At 36.8% G+C, this 19052-nt stretch overlaps 2 protein-coding genes across 3 annotated transcripts in view; one reads left to right on the forward strand and one right to left on the reverse strand.

Moving 5' to 3' along the window:
• Positions 1-7425, forward strand: part of RPRD1A (regulation of nuclear pre-mRNA domain containing 1A) — a 65782-nt gene extending 58357 nt beyond the window's left edge. Inside the window, exon 7 of the mRNA XM_011361510.2 lies at positions 5973-7425. Within this exon, the coding sequence (XP_011359812.1) occupies positions 5973-6122 (150 nt within the window). The 3' untranslated portion in view covers positions 6123-7425. The remainder of the gene's footprint in view (positions 1-5972) is intronic.
• Positions 7426-16302: 8877 nt separating this feature from the next.
• Positions 16303-19052, reverse strand: part of CUNH18orf21 (chromosome unknown C18orf21 homolog) — an 8112-nt gene continuing 5362 nt past the window's right edge. For both annotated transcript variants that reach the window (XM_023531582.1, XM_011361521.2), the window contains one exon: positions 16303-16624. In XM_023531582.1, coding sequence (XP_023387350.1) covers positions 16532-16624 — 93 coding nt within the window. In that variant the 3' untranslated portion in view covers positions 16303-16531. The remainder of the gene's footprint in view (positions 16625-19052) is intronic.

Genomic DNA, 19052 nt, shown 5'->3' on the forward strand with positions numbered 1-19052 from the left:
CATTAAATTTTATGCTCCTCTAGGTAAGGATTATGATTAATCTTTGTGTTCCCAATATAGTGACTGGCACATACTATAGCAGATGCTCAATAAATGTTTGCCGAAGTATGAAGTTATCAAATAACAGTATATTTGTTCGAAAAATGTAAATAATAAGAGCTAGAATCTCAGGTCAGAAGACTGTCAGACTGACATCTAAAACGCTGTGTAAATTAGGAAGTACTATGTTACTTGCAGGTGATGCATGGAAAGCAGTTTTCAACTGTGTGTTTATTTTGTTTGGAATTGCTTTTGACCCTCTCACCCATCACACATGTTTGTCACTGGGACTATAATGTTTGCATTAACTGACATCAAATTGGTTTTCCCAGGAAGTCAGGCTGGAATTGGGTGGACAGTATTTAACGTTGTGTCAACTTGATATTTACAGCACTAGAATGACCAAGCTTACCTTTTCCTTCATTCATGTGAGTTGCATTTTAAAAGTGAATTTCTTAGTAAAGTAGCAAACCTTGACATTTATTTTCCCATTAAAAACAATACACTTAGTAGTACTTACATTCTCAGACTAACTCACAAAGCCCTTTTTCCCTCTAACAGTTTTATTGAGATAAAATTCATGTACCATGTAACATCCATTTAAAGTATATAGTTTATAGTATATTCATGAGATTTCGCAACCATCATTAAAATCTATAATTTTAGAATATTTTCGTCTACCCTAAGGGAAACCTCTTACATATTTCTAGTCCACCCCACCCCAAGCCCTAAGCAACTACATATTTCATTTCTGTCTCTATAAATTTGCCTGTTCTGGACATCTAATATAAGTGGAACCATATAGTATATGATCTGTCTGGATTATTTCATTTAGCATAATGTTTTCAGGGCTCTTCCATGTTGTAGATATATCAGTAGAATTTCATTTCTTTTTATGGCCAAATAATATTACGTTATAGGGATATACCACATTTTGTCTCTCTGTTTCATCAGTTGGTAGATATTTGGAATTTTTTTCTACTTTTTGATGCTTATCAGTGATGTTGCTATGAACATTCATATATGAATTTTTGTGTGGACATACATTTCCATTTCTCTCTTGTATATTCCTAGGAGTAGAATTGCTGGGTTATATGGTAACCATGACATTTTCAGGAACTACCTGTTTCCCACAGTGGCTGCACCTTTTTACATTTCCATCAACTGTGTATGAAGGTTCCCGTTTCTCCACATCCTTGTCATCAGCTGCCTTTTTGATTATAGCCATTCCAGTGGGTATGAAACGATATCTCATTGTGGTCTTGATTTGCATCAAAAGCCTTGTAAACCCACAGAATAGACAAAATACTATACATTTGCAGTGAAAGCAGTATATATCAGTTTAGTATTTATTGTTAAGGAAAGGGACTTAATTTTTAAAGGTTTGGCTTTGGGGCATTTTTTCAGTTTAAAATTTTAAAATCCAGGTCCTTCCACTTAGGGCCTGAAACAATTTTTTTAAAAGTTATTTGAGTTAAAACACAAAATAAGTTTTTTGAAAGCTGTTTTTACAAATGCACATTTAGTTAGAAAAGAATAAGGTTGTGAAAGGGATTTATAAAATCTGTAGTATCTTTGCCTGTTGATTGGCTTGTCGGATTAGGCTGCCACACCCCTGACTTTCCTTGATGCGTGTGCACCACTGATTTCACATGTGCCACTGATTTCACGTTTGCGGTTTCTTTTTTATGCTCGGTAATATTTTTGGTTTACTAGTAGAACAAAGAGACATTTCTTTTTCTAGTTTTATTGAGGTAAAATTGACAAAATTGTATATATTTAAAGTGTACAGTGTGATGATTTAACATATATATCTTCTGAAATGATTACCACAGTCAGGTTACTTACGTCTATCACCTCATGTAGAAACCTTGTGTGTGTGTTGAGAACACCTAAGGTCTATTCTCAACAAATTTCAAGTACATGACAAGTAACTATAGTCAACTGTGCTGTGCATTAGATCTCCAGAGCTTATTCATCTTATAACTGAATACTTGTACTCTTTTACCAGCATCTTGCTTTCTCCTCTATGCCTCTGCCACACCAGCCCCTGATAACCACCATTCTACTGTTTCTGTTAGTTGACTTTTTTTTTTAGATTTCAGATATAAGTGAGATTATATAGTATTTGTCTTTGTCTGGCTAATTTTATTTAGCATAATGTCTTTTGGGTTTGTCTATGTTATTGCAAATGGCAGGGTTTCCTTCTTTCTCATGGCCGTGTAATTTTTCGTTATATGTGTATGTACCACATCTTCTTTATCCATTCATCTGTCGACAGACTTAGGTTGTTTCCATATATTCGCTAGTACGAATAATGCTGCAGTGAACAAGGGGGTGCAGGATCTCTAAAAGGTGCCTCCCAGCTGCCTTATTCCCCATTTCTCTCCTGCAAACTAGTTGGCCCACAGTTTAGCCATTATTATGAATCTCCTAATTGCCTTTCACCGTAGCCTCCACTGTTCTTGATAGCACTCTTAGGTGTGAAGTTGTCCCTGCTGTGTTATTGTAAATAAAGTCAGTTCCTTTGTAAAGAAGTTAGGATCTGTCTGTTTTACTGCCTGTTTCGTCCCTAAAACAAAATCTTTTAGTCTGAGCTCTGGACAATGGCAGGGCTTTCTTTGAATGCTACCCCTCCTGTAGGAACTGAGCTCCTGGTGAAAAGGAGGGGTGCAGCAGCATTTGTTCCTCTCAGCTTGCTGTTTCTGGTATAGATCACCACCTCCTGAGTTGGGGACAAGGGTTATCAGGGCCCCAGTATTCTCTCTCAGCTTGCTGCATCCAAGGTGGACCCTCTGTTTCACCAGTGAAGGTTGAGCAGAAGGGAGGCCCCAGGCTCTTAATTACACTGTCCTGAGACTTGGCCTCAGCAACAGGTAGCTGGGGGGTTGGATAAGAAGTACTTTTGTCCTGCTTTTAGGAATAAAAAGCCCTGTGACTGGGAGGTGCAAGGAGAGTGATTTCTGTGTTCATGCTGCAGCAGTCTGGAGTCTGCCTTACTGAACTGGGAGTGGGGAGAGGGAGTATCTTGGTTTAGATTCCATAGATTCTTGCCTTTTTTGCTGAATTTTCTTAGATTTTCTTGAATGGATGTTTCTTCTGCCCTTAGGATCATTTATAGAGGCTTTAAATGATTGTTGTGATTTTTAAAAATAGTTTTCACCAGTTTCACTGGTGAAGTGTGGAGTGGGTCAGTTGTGTTCATCGTGCTGCCATGCCGGAAGTCAGTCTCTAGGTCTAGGAAGTCAGTCTGAAACTTGAAATTTCTGAATCCTTAACCCCCTCATTTTTTGTTTACTTATAAAGTAGTCTTAATTCTCTCCCTACATTGTTCCATTTTATTCTCATATTACCCAACTTTATTTTCTTTATTATGTTTGTGTCTGAAGTAATATTTACATGTTTTTTTTATGGCTCCTTCCCCTGAAATGTTAGCTTCATGAAGGCAAGAGACTTCATCTGTTTTGTTTTAACACTGTATCTCCAATGCTTAATAAAGATAAACTTGCCATATTCCAAGGACTGCCATCACAACACCTAAGTGGAGCAGAGAGGGTTGTAATGATTCTTACCTAAAAGTAGTACAATCATTATCATCCATCAGAATCAAAGTTAATAGACACATCTTATTGTAAGCATCGTTGCCATAAGAAACTGACCCAACGAATCTTAGAGCCCCTTTCTAGACCACCAGCAATGCAGTTTAAAACTTTTAGGACTATGGCCTGGTTTAATCCAGTTTTGTCTTCAGGCTAACATCAGTCAGTTTTCCACAGCTACTTAAATCTTCTGTCTTTAGGACGAAAGCCTGCCTGTGACAATAGCAAAAAGCTTTTGACTACAACTTTTTGTTCTTAACTTGGAAATGTATGTTTTCACATGTTTATGAAGGATAACGACTCTTCTAGTAGGGTTATTGAAAGGATTAAAATAAGCAGTCATATTTTAATGCCTAGCATATAATAAACATTCAGTAAATATTAGCTTTTGTTTATGTTTACCAATTTTTTGTTTGCAGCGTATACCATTTGGCTGATGGCTTTTAATTGCTACATACCATTTGAATTAAAAGATTAAGAGAAATCTTAATTGAAGAACAGCTTATTTGGATGCTAGAAATTAGAAATTAGGGTAGGCAGTAATGACCACTAAAGGCACATATGACATTTCTCAAAATGTCTGGCCTCAAGAAGAGTGGAGAGTGATCACTTTTGAGCATGTTTGAATACCATCTTAATATTTTGTGAGACAGATGGAATGTGGAGATGTGTAATGCAGTCCTTCTGAGAAGTATGCATCAAGAATTGGAAATACCCTGGTGCTTATCTTTTGTATGCCATAGGGCTACTATGCTGAAACCTACCCAATATTCCTGTGTGTATCACTGGTAAAGGGAAAAGGGAAGAGAAAAATCATATCTTGAGATTATAGATCCCTATTAAACTCTCTTTTACTGTACCTTGATCTTCATGATAGATTAGAAATGCAGGGATATGTAAGACATGGCGAGAATTGACACCTTGTGCCCCCAAAAACTATCATTGACTTATCCAGCTTTCAGCCTTGCCTGCTTTTTCTGTCAGTGTACCCATTTCCCCATGCTTCAGAATCCTTCTTTCCCCCATTCTCTTACAGCAGTTGGATTATAGTAATTCTGACAAATCCCTTTCCCCAGATGTAGTTATTCTTTGAAAGAGGAGACTCAATTATACAAAGAAACTTCACTAGTTGATTTCATTTTAGGCTGAAAAACTAGTGAAGTGGCTCACAATTCTGGCTGTGTTAGCATCATTTTGGGAGCTTTTAAAAAATTCACAAGCTCTGGACCCACTTTTAGAGATTTTCATTTAATTCACATGTAGTGGGGCTAGAGTTCTCTCGAAAAATCTGCGTTTCTTCAGAACTTCCCTAGGTGATTCTGATGTGCAGTTGGAGTTGAGAAACACTAACAAAGGGTAGGTCTGTCTGAAATGAAAGCTTATCACTCACCTGCTCTGTTGTCTTCATGAGATCAGCCTTGGTCAGAGGAAAGAAAAAGGTTCTAGTATTTCTAGAAGGAAGAGTACCCATTTTCTAGATTTCCCCTTCATATCCAACCTCCACTAGTTGATGGAATATAGAAGGATCTCTCTCCTCATGTAGGAGTCTAGAAACTACAGAAAATAGGCCCCTGTAAGCTCAACAGGATCTTGATTGGTTTTCAGTCTCTGAATCCCTGGGCTACTGTTTCCAGGGTTCCTAACCTTTTTTTGTGCCATTGGAATCCTTTGGTGGGCTGGCAAAGTCTTGGACCCCTTCTCAAGTTAAATATTTTAAGTGTAGATAATAAAATGCATAGCATTACAAAGGAAATAAGTTACATTGAAGTATAGTTACTGAAATAATAAAATTTGTACAATCATATATGCTTCTATGTCGACACATTAAATAGCATTTAGTGGTTGATCTAATGACCGTAATTTCAAAGTAGCTGTAAATGTAAACAATATTTCAAGATAGCTGTAAAACACAGTAATATAATATTGAAGCAGTCGGTTTCTATTGGAGACAGACTCCTGTGGTTTGTTGCCAACATTCACAGTAGAAAACAATACTTAATTTTAGTTTAGGTTTATGAAAATAAATATGTAATTTTTCTTATTCAAGCTCAAGGACACCTGAAAATCTTATTGCTGAGGTTGAGTATATTAACATGTTAATCTTTTTTACATGTGCGAAACAGCAGCTTAAGGTTGTGGGTTTTCATCATCATAATACAGTTTACCTAGTTGTATATTTCCAAAGTCTCTCTTTTCATCCTGAAATTCACATTGTAATCATCTTTTTTTTATTCAGCATTAACTGAGTGTAGTACCAGATTTTATGCAGAGCATTAGCTAGATAACACTTCCCTGAACTGCCAGAATGCTAATGGAAGTTATTTGATGTTACAGGAATACAAGCGCAAGTTAGCCAGAGTTTCCCTGGTACGCAAAGAACTCAGGTCCCGGATCCAGAGCCTGCCAGACTTATCTCGGTTGCCCAATGTCACCGGCAGCCACATGCACCTGCCCTTTGCAGGGGACATCTACAGTGAAGATTGACAACCAGTCTCTTTCCAGGGCCCAGGACTTTGCAGGAGATGGAGACAGGTTAGGTGGATAGTCCTGTAGCGTTATTTTTGTATATTGTTGAGAGAGTGACATTAACAAACAACAAAAAAAAGACAAGTAATTTATAAAATTGTTTAAAATGTTGGTTTGTTTACTATTTTATTGGTAAGTTAACATTGACTTAGTTTAAACAAAGTGATCTCTGTGTATTACGAAGCTCACAAATAGTGATTATTTTCGAAAGCTCTTTTGTAAATTTTTTTGATCCAGGGCCTTGTGAGAAATTTCATGTTGCTATTTCTTCATGTATTTTCAAATGTTTTTCTTTATTTTCTTTAGTATCTAATCACTGTATAGTATGTAATTTCTAAAGGGTAAGAACTAACCAGGAGTTGATTGAGACTTGATTATGGGATAGTTAGGACTTGATCGTAGAAGGGACTAAATGTTCTAACTTAATCTTAACCCTTCTCCCCAACCAAAATATCAGTTCTGTCCCTCTCGATGCTTTTGATTTCTTATTTCCAAAAGCATTTGACACTAAACATGGATATCATTTTTAGGGTCAGATCAGAGGTTAGAGTAAGTTTAATGAAAGCACCATAGGGGTCCCATTCCAACTGCCAGTGTAGAATAAGAGGAGTGTTAAAAAGGGACCCCACTGATTAAACTATTTAGAATTATGTGATAAAATTAATATGAAATGCTTTGGAAATGTTATAAATTTTGATATTCTACCAAGAGGACAGCTTTTATTCTGGAACTGATTTCTATTTGTCAAATCAGCCTCCTTTTAACATAATCGATCCCTTTAACATAAGCCATCTATGGGATTAAAAGAAACAAAATAATGATACTTTATTAGTCCCTTAGTCATTTAACTTTAAAAACAATGGTATTTTTAGCTCTAATATCTGAAGAACAATATTCATTAATGTTCAGTAAAGTAGCCTGGAACATTTTTAATGTTTCCTTAAGGTTTTTGAATGGCTGTATATTTGGAAATTGAGCAGTGCTACACTACAGGGTAGATCTGGTAAATATTATATTTGTATATTTAGAATTACCAAAACAAATGTACTTTTACCTTTTATTTCTAACCCTGTGTTAGAGCAGTTGCATGCTCTTCTGCTTTCCTTTAAAATCGCATTGTTAAGCTGTGGATTTGTACTCAATAATGACTTAGGATAAATATTTTTTTCATTCATTACTTTACATACTAGACATTTTCTTTTTGCTGTAAGCAGATTTAAATTAGATAGTCAATAAAACATCTTTAAATCCCTCAAGCCAATTATGTCTCACTAGTCTGAATGGCTTCACTCTTTCTTCCTTAGTATTAGAGATTATAGTTAAACTGAATTTATATGTGAAGGAGAAAGAAAATATTTATTTTTAATAGCCAATAATTCTGGCAACAGTGCTTTTTAACAATTTGACCTCTCTCCAAAATAGAGCCACAGATAAGTTGTCTCCATCCATTTTATGGTTTCTATTCCAAAGTGTTTTAGTCACCTGTTGGGAGTCGGGGCACATTTTCTCACTGAAACAATAACAATTAGGTTCCCTGTGAACACGACCACAGAAGACTCACCTGGGAACCCAATCTACTTAACCATGAATGTAGTTCATGTTGATGGGAATCAATATAGTTGACAAATTACGAATAGATCCTGACCAGCATTTGTATGTAACATTGTAACATCAGTCTAACTAAAGAAATGGTGTGCAGCAGCCAGATTCACACATCGAGGTGTCTGTCTGATGTACCTCTGTCCCTTAGTATAGGATATGGAAGAAAAAGATTTAGCTTGGGGCGTGTGTATATATACCAAATGCACACTTATAAAAACCCATTATAAAAGTATACTACATAAGTTAGGGTTTTTTTCTTAAAGTAAAAGCAAAAACTTATATATTAAGTTATTTCCAACATCTTGACCTTATTTATGATCTGCTAAAGTGGTGATTTATCCATTCAAAATATATTTTTTTCCATTTGAAACTAATTTATAAACTATGATTTCTTGGGAATATTTGAAATCTATTAGAAGTTCATTGAAATATTTTCACTGTTTAAGAAAGACTTCTGACTTAGATACTGATTTTAATGTCAGTATCTGCTCTAAATATTTATTATAAAAATGCATTATTTTTTTAAAGAGCTTAATGCAGTTCGTGATAAGTGATAGCGCTCAGCCTGAATCCTACCCCTAATCCCACCCTTTGACCAGTCCTCCTCAAATCTTCAGTTGTTGGTTAATTCACTAAATGTAAACACAAATGATATGATCTGGTTTAGAAGTTATGTTTTCAGCCTTATGATAGTTTACATGGTAAGCCTTAGCAGTAAATATTCTTCTAAAAGGTAGACTACTTCTAAGATGAGGGGTTAGGTAGGGATACTATGATAACAGATTCTAAATCATGAGCATTTTTTCCACTGTGTATGTGATATAAATCATGCATCTTTGAGTGCAGTTTAGCCTGGCCCTTCAAAAGAAAAGCATCTCAGTACAACTTGCAGAAGGGGTACTGTGGTTCGAATGGGTATCATCATCACTTTTCTCCACAAACAGTGCAGAGAGCTGTCTGGAGTGGCAATTTGAACAGATTCCCTGGCGTTCCCTCTGCTCCTTCCATCGCCACAGTAAGTAAAAGAATCACATGGGGCAACCCGGGGGTCTGAGAAAATCAGCTGTGCTTAGTAGCCAACCTCTCCCTGTAGGAAATCCAATCCAGATGCAGCTACTTTCCTGCCTTTTCTCCCATGTACTCTGAATTATGGTTTTTCTATAAAAACTTCAAAATCGGGAAAATCTGGGATGACCTGGTCAGCTTGATTTGCAAAATTAAAAGAATAAAACTTGGTTGTCCGTTGTCACTGTAGATGAGTGACTCATGGATTAGTTATCAAACTGGTTCTGAGAAATCTTTAGAATGAAAAAACTTAAAAGTACAAATTAATTGGGAAAGTTAGAATGTCCTTTCTGAATTTTCCATTCTAAAAATTTATATTATTTGAAATAACATAAAGCTACTAAATTTCTTTGTACTCTATCAGGAAATAGCTCCTAAAGGTATAGTCTTATTTCATAGTCGTTGCACTATAGGAAAGTTTTTAAAGTGTAAACCTAGTACTCTGTGTAGAAAGGGAGCATTGAGTTACCTACTGAATATACTTATACAGAGCATGTGTTGCCATCCGTAAGTCTAGCCATCCACACATGAGTCTGATCTGAGGTGGCATTAGCACATGGGAAGATGAAGTTTCCCTGTTTCTTTACACCTTTTTGTTTGGCTGTATCTGATGACAATATAAGATGTTCTTAATAAAGTTTTATGTTCTTTTTGAAACGTGTGGATTATTTTTGTGAGTCTAATTGGCTATGGGGTGTGGAGGGGAGAGATTAATGGACTGGGAGGGAAGGAAAGTATTGGAAGTTCTCAGCGATGTTAGAGTAGAGAAATTGCTGAAGGAGATTCCCTTTGCTTGGCCAGTGATTCCCAAACTTGAGAGAACATCAGAATTTCTTGGAGGGCTTAGTAAACTATAGATTGCTGGCCCCACCACAGAGCTTCTGGGGTAAGGACTGATAGTTTCCATTTGTAACAATTTGATGTTTGATGCGCTGGGTTTAGGAACCACATCTTGACAACCCTGCTTTAGACCAGCTTTTGAACTCCATGACTTGCTTCATGATTTAAAATTCCAGATAATTCCAAGTAATAAGATAATAAAGTATAGGTTTTGCAGTCATTATACAGCAGGTTCCTTATAGGCAGAGTACAAGACCAGATCTTCATTTGTGACCTAATGCTCAGTAGTGCTTAAGTGCTGTTGAGTGAACAGATTCACTTAGTACCTTGAACTCCTTCTTTGGAGCACAGGCCTCTCACCACACCTTGAATGTAAAGCAGAATTGGAGAATACTAGAAATCTGGGGATCTCTAGGGCAGTGTTTGCCAAACTTCTTTAATAAGACTCACTTGAGACATTTGTAGAAAGGGCACATAGCAACTGAATCAAATTTCTGTGCTGTTTATCATCTAGAAAGTGGGAAATGTAGTCCTCTGGCCAGCACCCCAGTTCTTCATTTCTGGATGGGAGAATTATTTAGATCTATACACTCTACGTGTAATTCCAACATACTGAAACAAAAACCCAAAACATAGATACTTAACACCATTACCCAGTCTTTATAGGAGCTTTTTGTGATTTTTTTTCCCCTAAGATCAGAATGAAATGATGAAATAATCTGAAATGACTGATCTAATGATCTGTCTGGAGATTTTACATTTTTAAAAATTTTTTAAAATACTTTATTTTTAAAAGTTCAAAGACATACTTTAAATATTATAGATTATATTTTCTGCATATGTATGTATATAATCACATATTGAAGATAGTAAGAAAATGTTCTCTAAAAAGCTGATAGGTCTGAAAAGATAAATTTTAAAAATTTAATATCAAGACAAGGTTAAGGACTTAAAAGATTGGAATGAATATATAAAAAACTATAAACACCTGTACCATTTCATTCTCTTTTGTCTGTTAACTTTAATGACAGTTGATTATTGTACCCAAGGTTTAAAACCAACATTTTGGGAATGCTCAATTTATAAAAGTATGTTGATTCCAAAACTGTTGCTAGTTTCCATCCTTGAGAAAAGTAAAAGATAACTTAGAATTAATTTAGAGAAACTCGTGTGTATATCTCTTGTACTTACAACTATAGATTGAGCCATTACAGGAAGACCCAACCGGGACTAGAAGGACCCCTTGTACATAACTTACAAGATTGAACCACATGGATTTTCTACATTTAATGAAGTGAATTCATAGATCAGATAGACTTTTCTTAACCTCCAGTACCTACATGCTCCTCAAGAAAGCAGCCACCAAAGTAAATCTGTCACTTGTTAGAACACCAGACTGTCTTATACTTAAAACAACCAGACAGAAGATACATGAGACAAGTGTGGATATTGTTAAAGAAAAATCACTTTCTCTAACATTTGTTAAAATGTTAAGGAAGACTTTATTCAGGACTTTTGCAAAAGATTTCAAGACTATACTAATAAGAGAGGAAGATGGGTTTCATATCCAAATGTCAGAGGCAGCTGGGCATCTATGGCCAAGGAGCAAAGTGAGGGCATCAATGGATGGGAAATTATTAAGAGGATACATCAAGGGTGGAGGAATTCTCGCTAAACTGAGTTAGCAGGATTCTTACTAAAACTGGGCTAGGGAAACCAAAGACAGAGCCCAAGAATAAGGCCTAGTTGAAAAGAGAGCTCAGAGAAGATTGTCTAAAGTTTGGTCAAGAAGAGAGTCTTTGTCAATATAATCAACAAAAATATTTTTATAAATACTTCAAAACAGTTGGCCTACATCATTAGTGAGGTGCACTCAGGGACAGCCACCATGGAATAATGCTAGATCTAATGGTTTTATTGTTGGTGTTGATATTCATAGATTTTATAGATTTTTTTTTGATCAATTATGATTATAGCAGAAAGAGCTTAAGCACTTTCAATACGCCATCCACTCTTCTAGGTGTTTTTCATGTACATCATATTGAGTCTATTTCACAGCATCTTTATGAGGTAAGTATTATTTTCTTCATTTTACATGTAAAGAAACAGACTCAGAGAAATTAACAATTTCCAAAGATTAAGCAGTGAATAAATAGCACAGCCAGGTTCCATGGAGTAAGACCACAAGGACTACAATCTTAACAAGTAGGCTATACCAAACACACAAGTAATTCTTAGAATTAAGAACCTTAATGGAATAATTAATTGTTAAAGAAAAGGTACTGTTATTTGGTTGAAGGGTTAAAACATTCTAGTGGGCATTTGGTAATGTTAAATTTTAAATATGAGAAAGTATTTTTAAGAATTTATGTTTCTGAGCTCTGCCTCTGGAGTGGTCTAGTGTAGCAATACCATGTCTATGCCTCAATAAAAGTATCCCCAACATTCTATATCTGGCATTATTACTAATTTCTGCAGGGATTCTTAGAGAGTGGCTGCTGCCATATTTTAGGGCTGAGAGAACAAAGGTGGTCTTGGGACTTTGTAAGAAAGCAAGGAGGATGCTTTCAAAGTTCTGATGGAATCAAAAGAATGAAGCAGTCAGCTTAAAGGGGGCTCTTAAGCACCAAGATGTAACAATTTGAGCATCAAAATAGAGAATACAAATTGTATTTAATTAAAACAAATAGTCTGTGAAAGATTGTCTCCATAATATTTTTTAAAAGAAAAAAATGGGATTTTCTTTTTAAATAACTAGTATTATTCAGAAAAATTCCTATTTATATTTACTCTAAGTTTAGTCCCAGGATAGATAGAAGCATATTGAACATTTTCTAGCTGAGTTATGCTTTGGGGTTACAGCCCCCACAGAGCTCAGACTGCGAGGCACCCAGGCATGAATCTTACCAGCCTGTGTGAGAAGAGCTGTGCAGAGGCAGGTAGGGGTGCCTTCCAAGTCCAGTGGAGACACTCGAGTTAAGCCTATGGTCAGAGTTTTGAGCATTTCTGTGTGTTATATGTCAATAAATGGTTTACTGAAAGCAAAAAAAAAAAAAAATGCTGAGAGGAAGGATTCAGTAGAGAAGCTGAAGATGAAGAAGGCAGGGCTATTCCATCGACCAAGAGCCCTGAGTCAGGAGGAGTGACATCCAGACTAGATTGCTCTGTGAGGTAGGAGAAAGCCTGTCTCTTCTAATCTTTAACAGGGGAGAAGCAAGAAAGGGAGGCACTGCTGAGAAAATTAGAGGAAGATTTAAAGCAGAGCAATGTCTCAAATGTGCAATTGTGTTTTGAGTCCCACTGTCCATCTCTGTAGTGATACACTTAGGAACATTACTTAGAGTGCTAAAATTTGAAAGGATCACATTAAAAGTTACCATTGTCTTTTTTGCAGTAAAAGCTCAAAGGGCTGTTCTGAGGGACAGCACAGAACTAGGATATGTTGAAGATGATTTTGGCCTACAGATTGTCATTGTTCTGTGACACTAATGAGACAATTATTAGATCTTCGTCCCCTCCTGCCTCTTTCCCACCCATTCCTGTTTGTCTGGTTTTCTCTCTCAAGATACTGCTCACCCCTTCCCTCTCTGGCTGATGAGGACCTCCCTTCCTCATGATGGCTGCCTTTAGCATAGGCTTGCTGCAGTGCACAGGGTCAGTGACACGCTGATCATCACATGTTCCTGGCTCCACATGTCATGACTGGACAAGCAGCTGAGAGCTAAGTGGAGCTGTCTTCAGGAGCACTGCAGCTGGTACAACACAGGCCAGACGGCAATGGGATTGAGGTCCAGGAATCAAGAGCTGCTCAGTCAGCCCCACCATTGCCCATTTGCTGCTTCTCTTTATATGACTATCATTTCCATTTAAACCTAAGTACCAACACTATAATTTTTTAAGGTAATGTTTACTTTCATTTTTAAGAAGTTTTACTGATATAATTCACATGCGATAAAATCCACTCTTATTTTAAAGTGTAGAATTTGGTGATTTTTAGTATATTCAGAGTTGTGCAATCATTGCTAATTTTGTCACCCTAAAACTCCATATTATGTTCATGAGTAGTTATTCCAGATTCCCCTAGCGTCAAGTCAACCACTAATTATGTATTTTCTTATTCTGAGCATTTTATATCAATTGAATCATGTATTTGGCCTTTTGTGTCTCTGACTTCTTTCAATTAACATGCTTTCAAGTTTCATCCATGTTCTAACTGTATCAGTAATGTACTTTTGCAGCTGAATGATATTCCACTGTATAGATGTCATTTTGTGTCTAACAGTTGATGAATACTTGGGTGGTTTCTACTTTTTGGCTATTATGAATAATGCTATGAATATTCATATACAAAGTTTTGTGTAGACATGCTTTCAGTCCTCTTGGGTATATACCAAGGAGTATGCTTGTTGGACATTAATTTTTTGGAGAATTGTCTGCTCAGATTCTTTTTTCCATGTCTTGTCTTTTTTTTATTGATCTTTAAAGGTTCTTTATAATTTGGATACAAGCTCCTTAACAGTTAAGATATACGATTTGCAAATATTTTCTCTCATTCAGTGGGTTATTTTTTCACTTCTTTGATGGCATGCCTCATTTGAAGCACACAAGTTTTTAATTGTGATGAAGTCATTTATTTTTTTTGCTGCTTGTGCTTTTGGTGTTTTATCTAAGAAACCATTGCTTGCTTGATCCAAGGTTATGAAGACCTAGTCCTTTGTTTTTTTCTAAGAGTTTTATGTCCACACTATAGTTTTAATACCCTCGTTAGAGATACCCAAAGACCTTTTCTACCAAACAGAAGTCAAGAATCAGGTGGCATCCTTCATTTGAAACTAAGATAACGTAAACAACTCCCCACCTAGGAGTTTCTGCTTTTACTGCTTATCTACTTCCCAGTCACGTGGCTGGAAAAGATCTTAGTTCCAAACCTAGTATGGGACAAGCAGGCTAAGGAATTTGAATTTAAATGTAGTAGTTTAGGAATATTTGCAGAGCAGCTGCTATGTGCCGGGGAGGAAACTAGGTGCTGGAGGCGCAGGCGAAATCATGCAGACCTGCGAAGAGCTCACAGGCATTTAGGGACACAATCAGAAACAGGAAACTTACAGCGTCACCAGCACTGTGACGAGTGGCCCCTCATAATGCAGTGGGGTTGGAGTAGACAGCAGTCTCCAGAAACATGTGCAAAGGCCCAAAGCTGGCAAGAAGATAGTATGTTCTGAGAACTACAAAAGAGCCCAGGTGATCAGGGAGAGGGGTAAACAAACAGAAGAGCAAGAGTTCAAGAGAAACAGGTGTTCCAGTGTGAAGTTAGCCAGAAAGGTAAATTATCTGTCACGACCAAAGTATTACGCCAGATGCTGTGGACACAAAAGGATGGAAGGCCCAGCCCCACAGCCTGTGACTCAGACTAAAGCAGAATGCTGACCCTCACCATCCCTCTTTAATACTGACACTAGAAGTGTAATTTCACTTCACACAAATACGAGACCAACTGGTTACTAACCTTGGCTTTTCAGTTTACCAAGCCCTAATGAGAGAAAAATAAGGTTTAAACTTTAAGCAGCAGAGAGGCTTGGAAACACTATAAATATCTAAATTATTTATTTAGTTTTTAAATAAACAGGTTGAATTCAGTCCTAGTCTGTCATTTTTAAAAAGTATATCTGTGTTCCAGAAAAGATTTGAGATAGTTAAGCTGTTACTTGAAATAAGCCTTCACTAGAGCAAATGAAATGCCATGTATGGTGAGACATTAGCAAAGAAACAACAGGATGTTGTAAAAATGAAATATTTGGTATCCGAATCATCTAGAATCAGTAATGCCCCACATACCTTTGCATGCAAAATAGAAATAATGTTCAGATTTTACTAATATACAGTTATGTAGGTGATTGTGGAAAAACAAGTACACACATACTTGATCCTTTTTCTGAATTAGTACTAAGACTATAGACACCTGGAAAGGAGTGAGTAGACCCTCTCATAAAGGTCTCAATTTCCTTCTGAAAATGACAATGAAAAAAACTGCTACTTAAAGGAGGAGAAATTAATATAATCAATGTCATATATATTTACTACTGACAGGACCGTTCATGTATTTTTGATCCTCACAACCACCCTGGTGAGGGAGGCACATTTCAGTCATTCTAATGAGGTTATTTTCTCCATACACACTGAAAAATGCCAAGAAGAGTTTGCTTTTGGACCCTTGTTTTTATGTATTTTAAAAATAAACAGAGCAGCCAGGGAGCTGGTCCCAGGCATCCAGGTAGTTGTAGAGGAGGCTTGTTTTTGAGGCTGGAGCCAGGCCTGGGGGCTACGACCCTGTCCCAAATGGCCAAGAGAACAGAGCTCAACTTCTGTCACAGTGTCCGGGACTGAGAAAGCAACTGAAAAAGAGGTCTTCCCCATTGGAGCCCCAACTCAGGAGATGACCCCTGGCCCAGAAGTTGAGAGCCTCTGCAGAGGCCCTGGGTCCAAGGTGCCACGTCACTGAAGCAGAGAATACAGGTGGCATACCAGTGCAGTGCCAGCCACTAGCTCTTACCAGACTGATTTTCTAGTCCTTAAGACATATTAAAATGGATTTTAAAAGACAGCTGACATTTTCTTTCCTTAACACTTAACATTATTGCCACACATCAGCTTTTGTTTTAATTAAAATCAGTTTTGAAATCATGACACTTCAGTTGGATTGTTAAAGATGTCCAAAAAAAAAAAAAAAAGTTTTTAAAATGTTCTTTTCTAAGTTTAGTTTCAGAAATTACATTAAACATTTATTTTCATAGTCCATCCTTTACAAAGAAGATAAGAAATTTCTGAAGTCCACTTTTGGACTCTTCTGGGATTCACTTTGACTAAGCAACATTTTCAGTTGAGAGAAGCGTTTCTTTGTTTTGCTCGTATTCTTTGAGGAGCAAGTGGGTGTTGACTGTCCAGATGTAGGTGTTCTGAAAAGAAACATAAAACCACACTTAGGTATACTGACAAATGACAATTTAAAGTGTTCTTCCTGCTTAGCCTAGATAACTGCTACGAGAATCGTTTTCTGCTCTTCTGTATTATGGCCATATACAAGTCGTGGCTGTACCCAGCACAGTTACTCCTAACTGAATAGGCTATAGGCAACATTTAGTTGGTATACTGAGTGGTTCTTGAAGATTCTATCACACGTGAAAAAGAAGGCTAAAAGTAAAGTGTCATCAGGTCTGGGTTCCTTTTAAGTCTGACATCAAGATTTGCAAGAACTTTAAAAACATATTTCTCCTTTTCAGTTCAAGACCACTTACTTTCTCAAAAGCGAAGGATCTTACCTACACATGTAGGTACCATTCCATTGTATCTCCCCCCCAGAATGTAAGCTCCATAGCGCAGACACATGGTCCTAATTGTATATTCCAGTGCTTTTTAACAGTGCTAGGCACAGAGGAGGTCCTCTAAATTATCCACTCAATAAATGATTCCCCATCTGGTATGTGTAGATTTATGCCTTGTTCAATTTCATTCCCTCCAATTGTGTTCCATCCCCCAAACCCTTATTTGGGGTTTGCAGTCTGATCCCTGTTGTAACTCCCCATCTGTAAGATAAATATGAAATACCTGTCTCATTCCTGCATATATCGAAGAAGCGCTCTGGTCTAAATGCAAGTGAATTATTTTAAATATGCCAAATTTTCTTTTATCTACATTTATCCAGTAAAGTGGAAACTTCCATGATGAATTTCCATCATACCAAATATCAAAATAATTAAGAATACAGAGAAAACTAGATTTGAAATTTTAATTCTTACCCAATTTATAAACATCAAACCCAATATAAAAAAATTCAGTAAGCAGAGATAATCAGGTCCTTCCTGAATTTTGTTATTTAAGTTCAAGAAACTACCAGACTCAGTTTCTCTTTTGTAACAAAATGTTCAAAATTTCCTTTTACAGCTGCTATGGAATTAAATTTATTGACCATCATAGTGAATAGAGTGTTGAGGATTACTAAAAGTAAAACATATGTCCAGTCATTGTTAACTTAGTATCATTTGACAAATCTCTATTCAGTTAGATTTCCATAGGAATTTTTGGTAGAGGAAGTAGCAAGAACAAATGTTTAGAGCAGAAAAGTAAACTGTGAGTTTTCAGTTTTGTTGACAAATAGTATGAATTAAGGCAAAGTAAGACAGGCAGATAGATTGGTACCAGATAGTAATGGCTGGAATGCCATGCTGGAGGTCCACATGCCTCACAGTAAGGTGCTTCTAATCAGACTAGAAGAGTTCTAAACAGGAAGACTCAAAATTCTTGTGGTCCCAGCAAAAAGTGAATAAAGACCTGAACATATAACAGCAGTAGAAAAAAAAAAAAAGAGAGAGAGAGAAAGTGGGATAGAAACTGGTGGCTAACTGGACAAGGGCCAAGGTGGTAGGAGTTGTCAACTGTACTCTCCATTTCAGGTCAGAATGGGTATGTTTATCCACAGAATAAAGAACTCAGGAGGATGGGCAGGTTTGAGTAGTTAGCTCTGGGGACAAATGGGGAGGGTGAAGTAGATATATTTAGCAGGCAGCTGAACAGGCCCAGGAAGAAGCTGAGAGTAGAGGAATATAACTGGAAGTCATACAGACATAAGAATGGAAGATATGGGAGTATATGACACAAGAAGAAAAGGGTATGGAGGAAAAAAAGGGACTAAGGACAGAATTGCATGGCAAATTTAGGGAGTGTATATTAAGCAGAAAATTAGAAGAAACATGCAGGAGTTAACAATGGCAATTCAAATAGCTTAATGAATCAAGATACCTGAAAATCAGTGCTGGGCTTTTGCCTTTAGAACCAGACACATCATGATTTAGGTCTGCAGAACTTAGAGTCTTTCTCTCTGGTGTCTTCAGGCTGAGTTTACTCGTAGGAGTGGTAGGATTGCTCTTCAATGCTGATAGAAAGCTTCTACTTTTACCATGATGTTTAACTGTTCTGTTGCATGTTTTACAAGTGATCAACTACCATAAAAAGAGGAAATATTTGGCCTGATAATATCTTATAATTTAATCCAATAAACTACATGTTCATTAAATTCTTATACATAGGGGTTTACACCAGGTACTACAGGGTGAGTAACTGAGGCTGCCCTCGGGGGGCTTGTAACCTAGCAGTAGGAATCAGACAAAACAAATTAAAAAGGGGAAACTCTCCAATAAAAAAATTAATGGCTAAACATTTGTATTTAAAACATCTTTTAAAATAACAAAATCTCTAGTTTTTCCATGTAAAATCATGTTTAAGGAGAACTGAGGCGACTGGGAGTGATACCCTTTACCCCTGGATGTTCTTTATAATAGCAGTAGACATTTAGTATTTTTTGCAGATGAACTCCAAGCCTTTTCCCAA

This window comes from Pteropus vampyrus, unplaced genomic scaffold, assembly GCF_000151845.1.
Source record: "Pteropus vampyrus isolate Shadow unplaced genomic scaffold, Pvam_2.0 Scaffold3, whole genome shotgun sequence".
Taxonomy (NCBI): domain Eukaryota; kingdom Metazoa; phylum Chordata; class Mammalia; order Chiroptera; family Pteropodidae; genus Pteropus; species Pteropus vampyrus.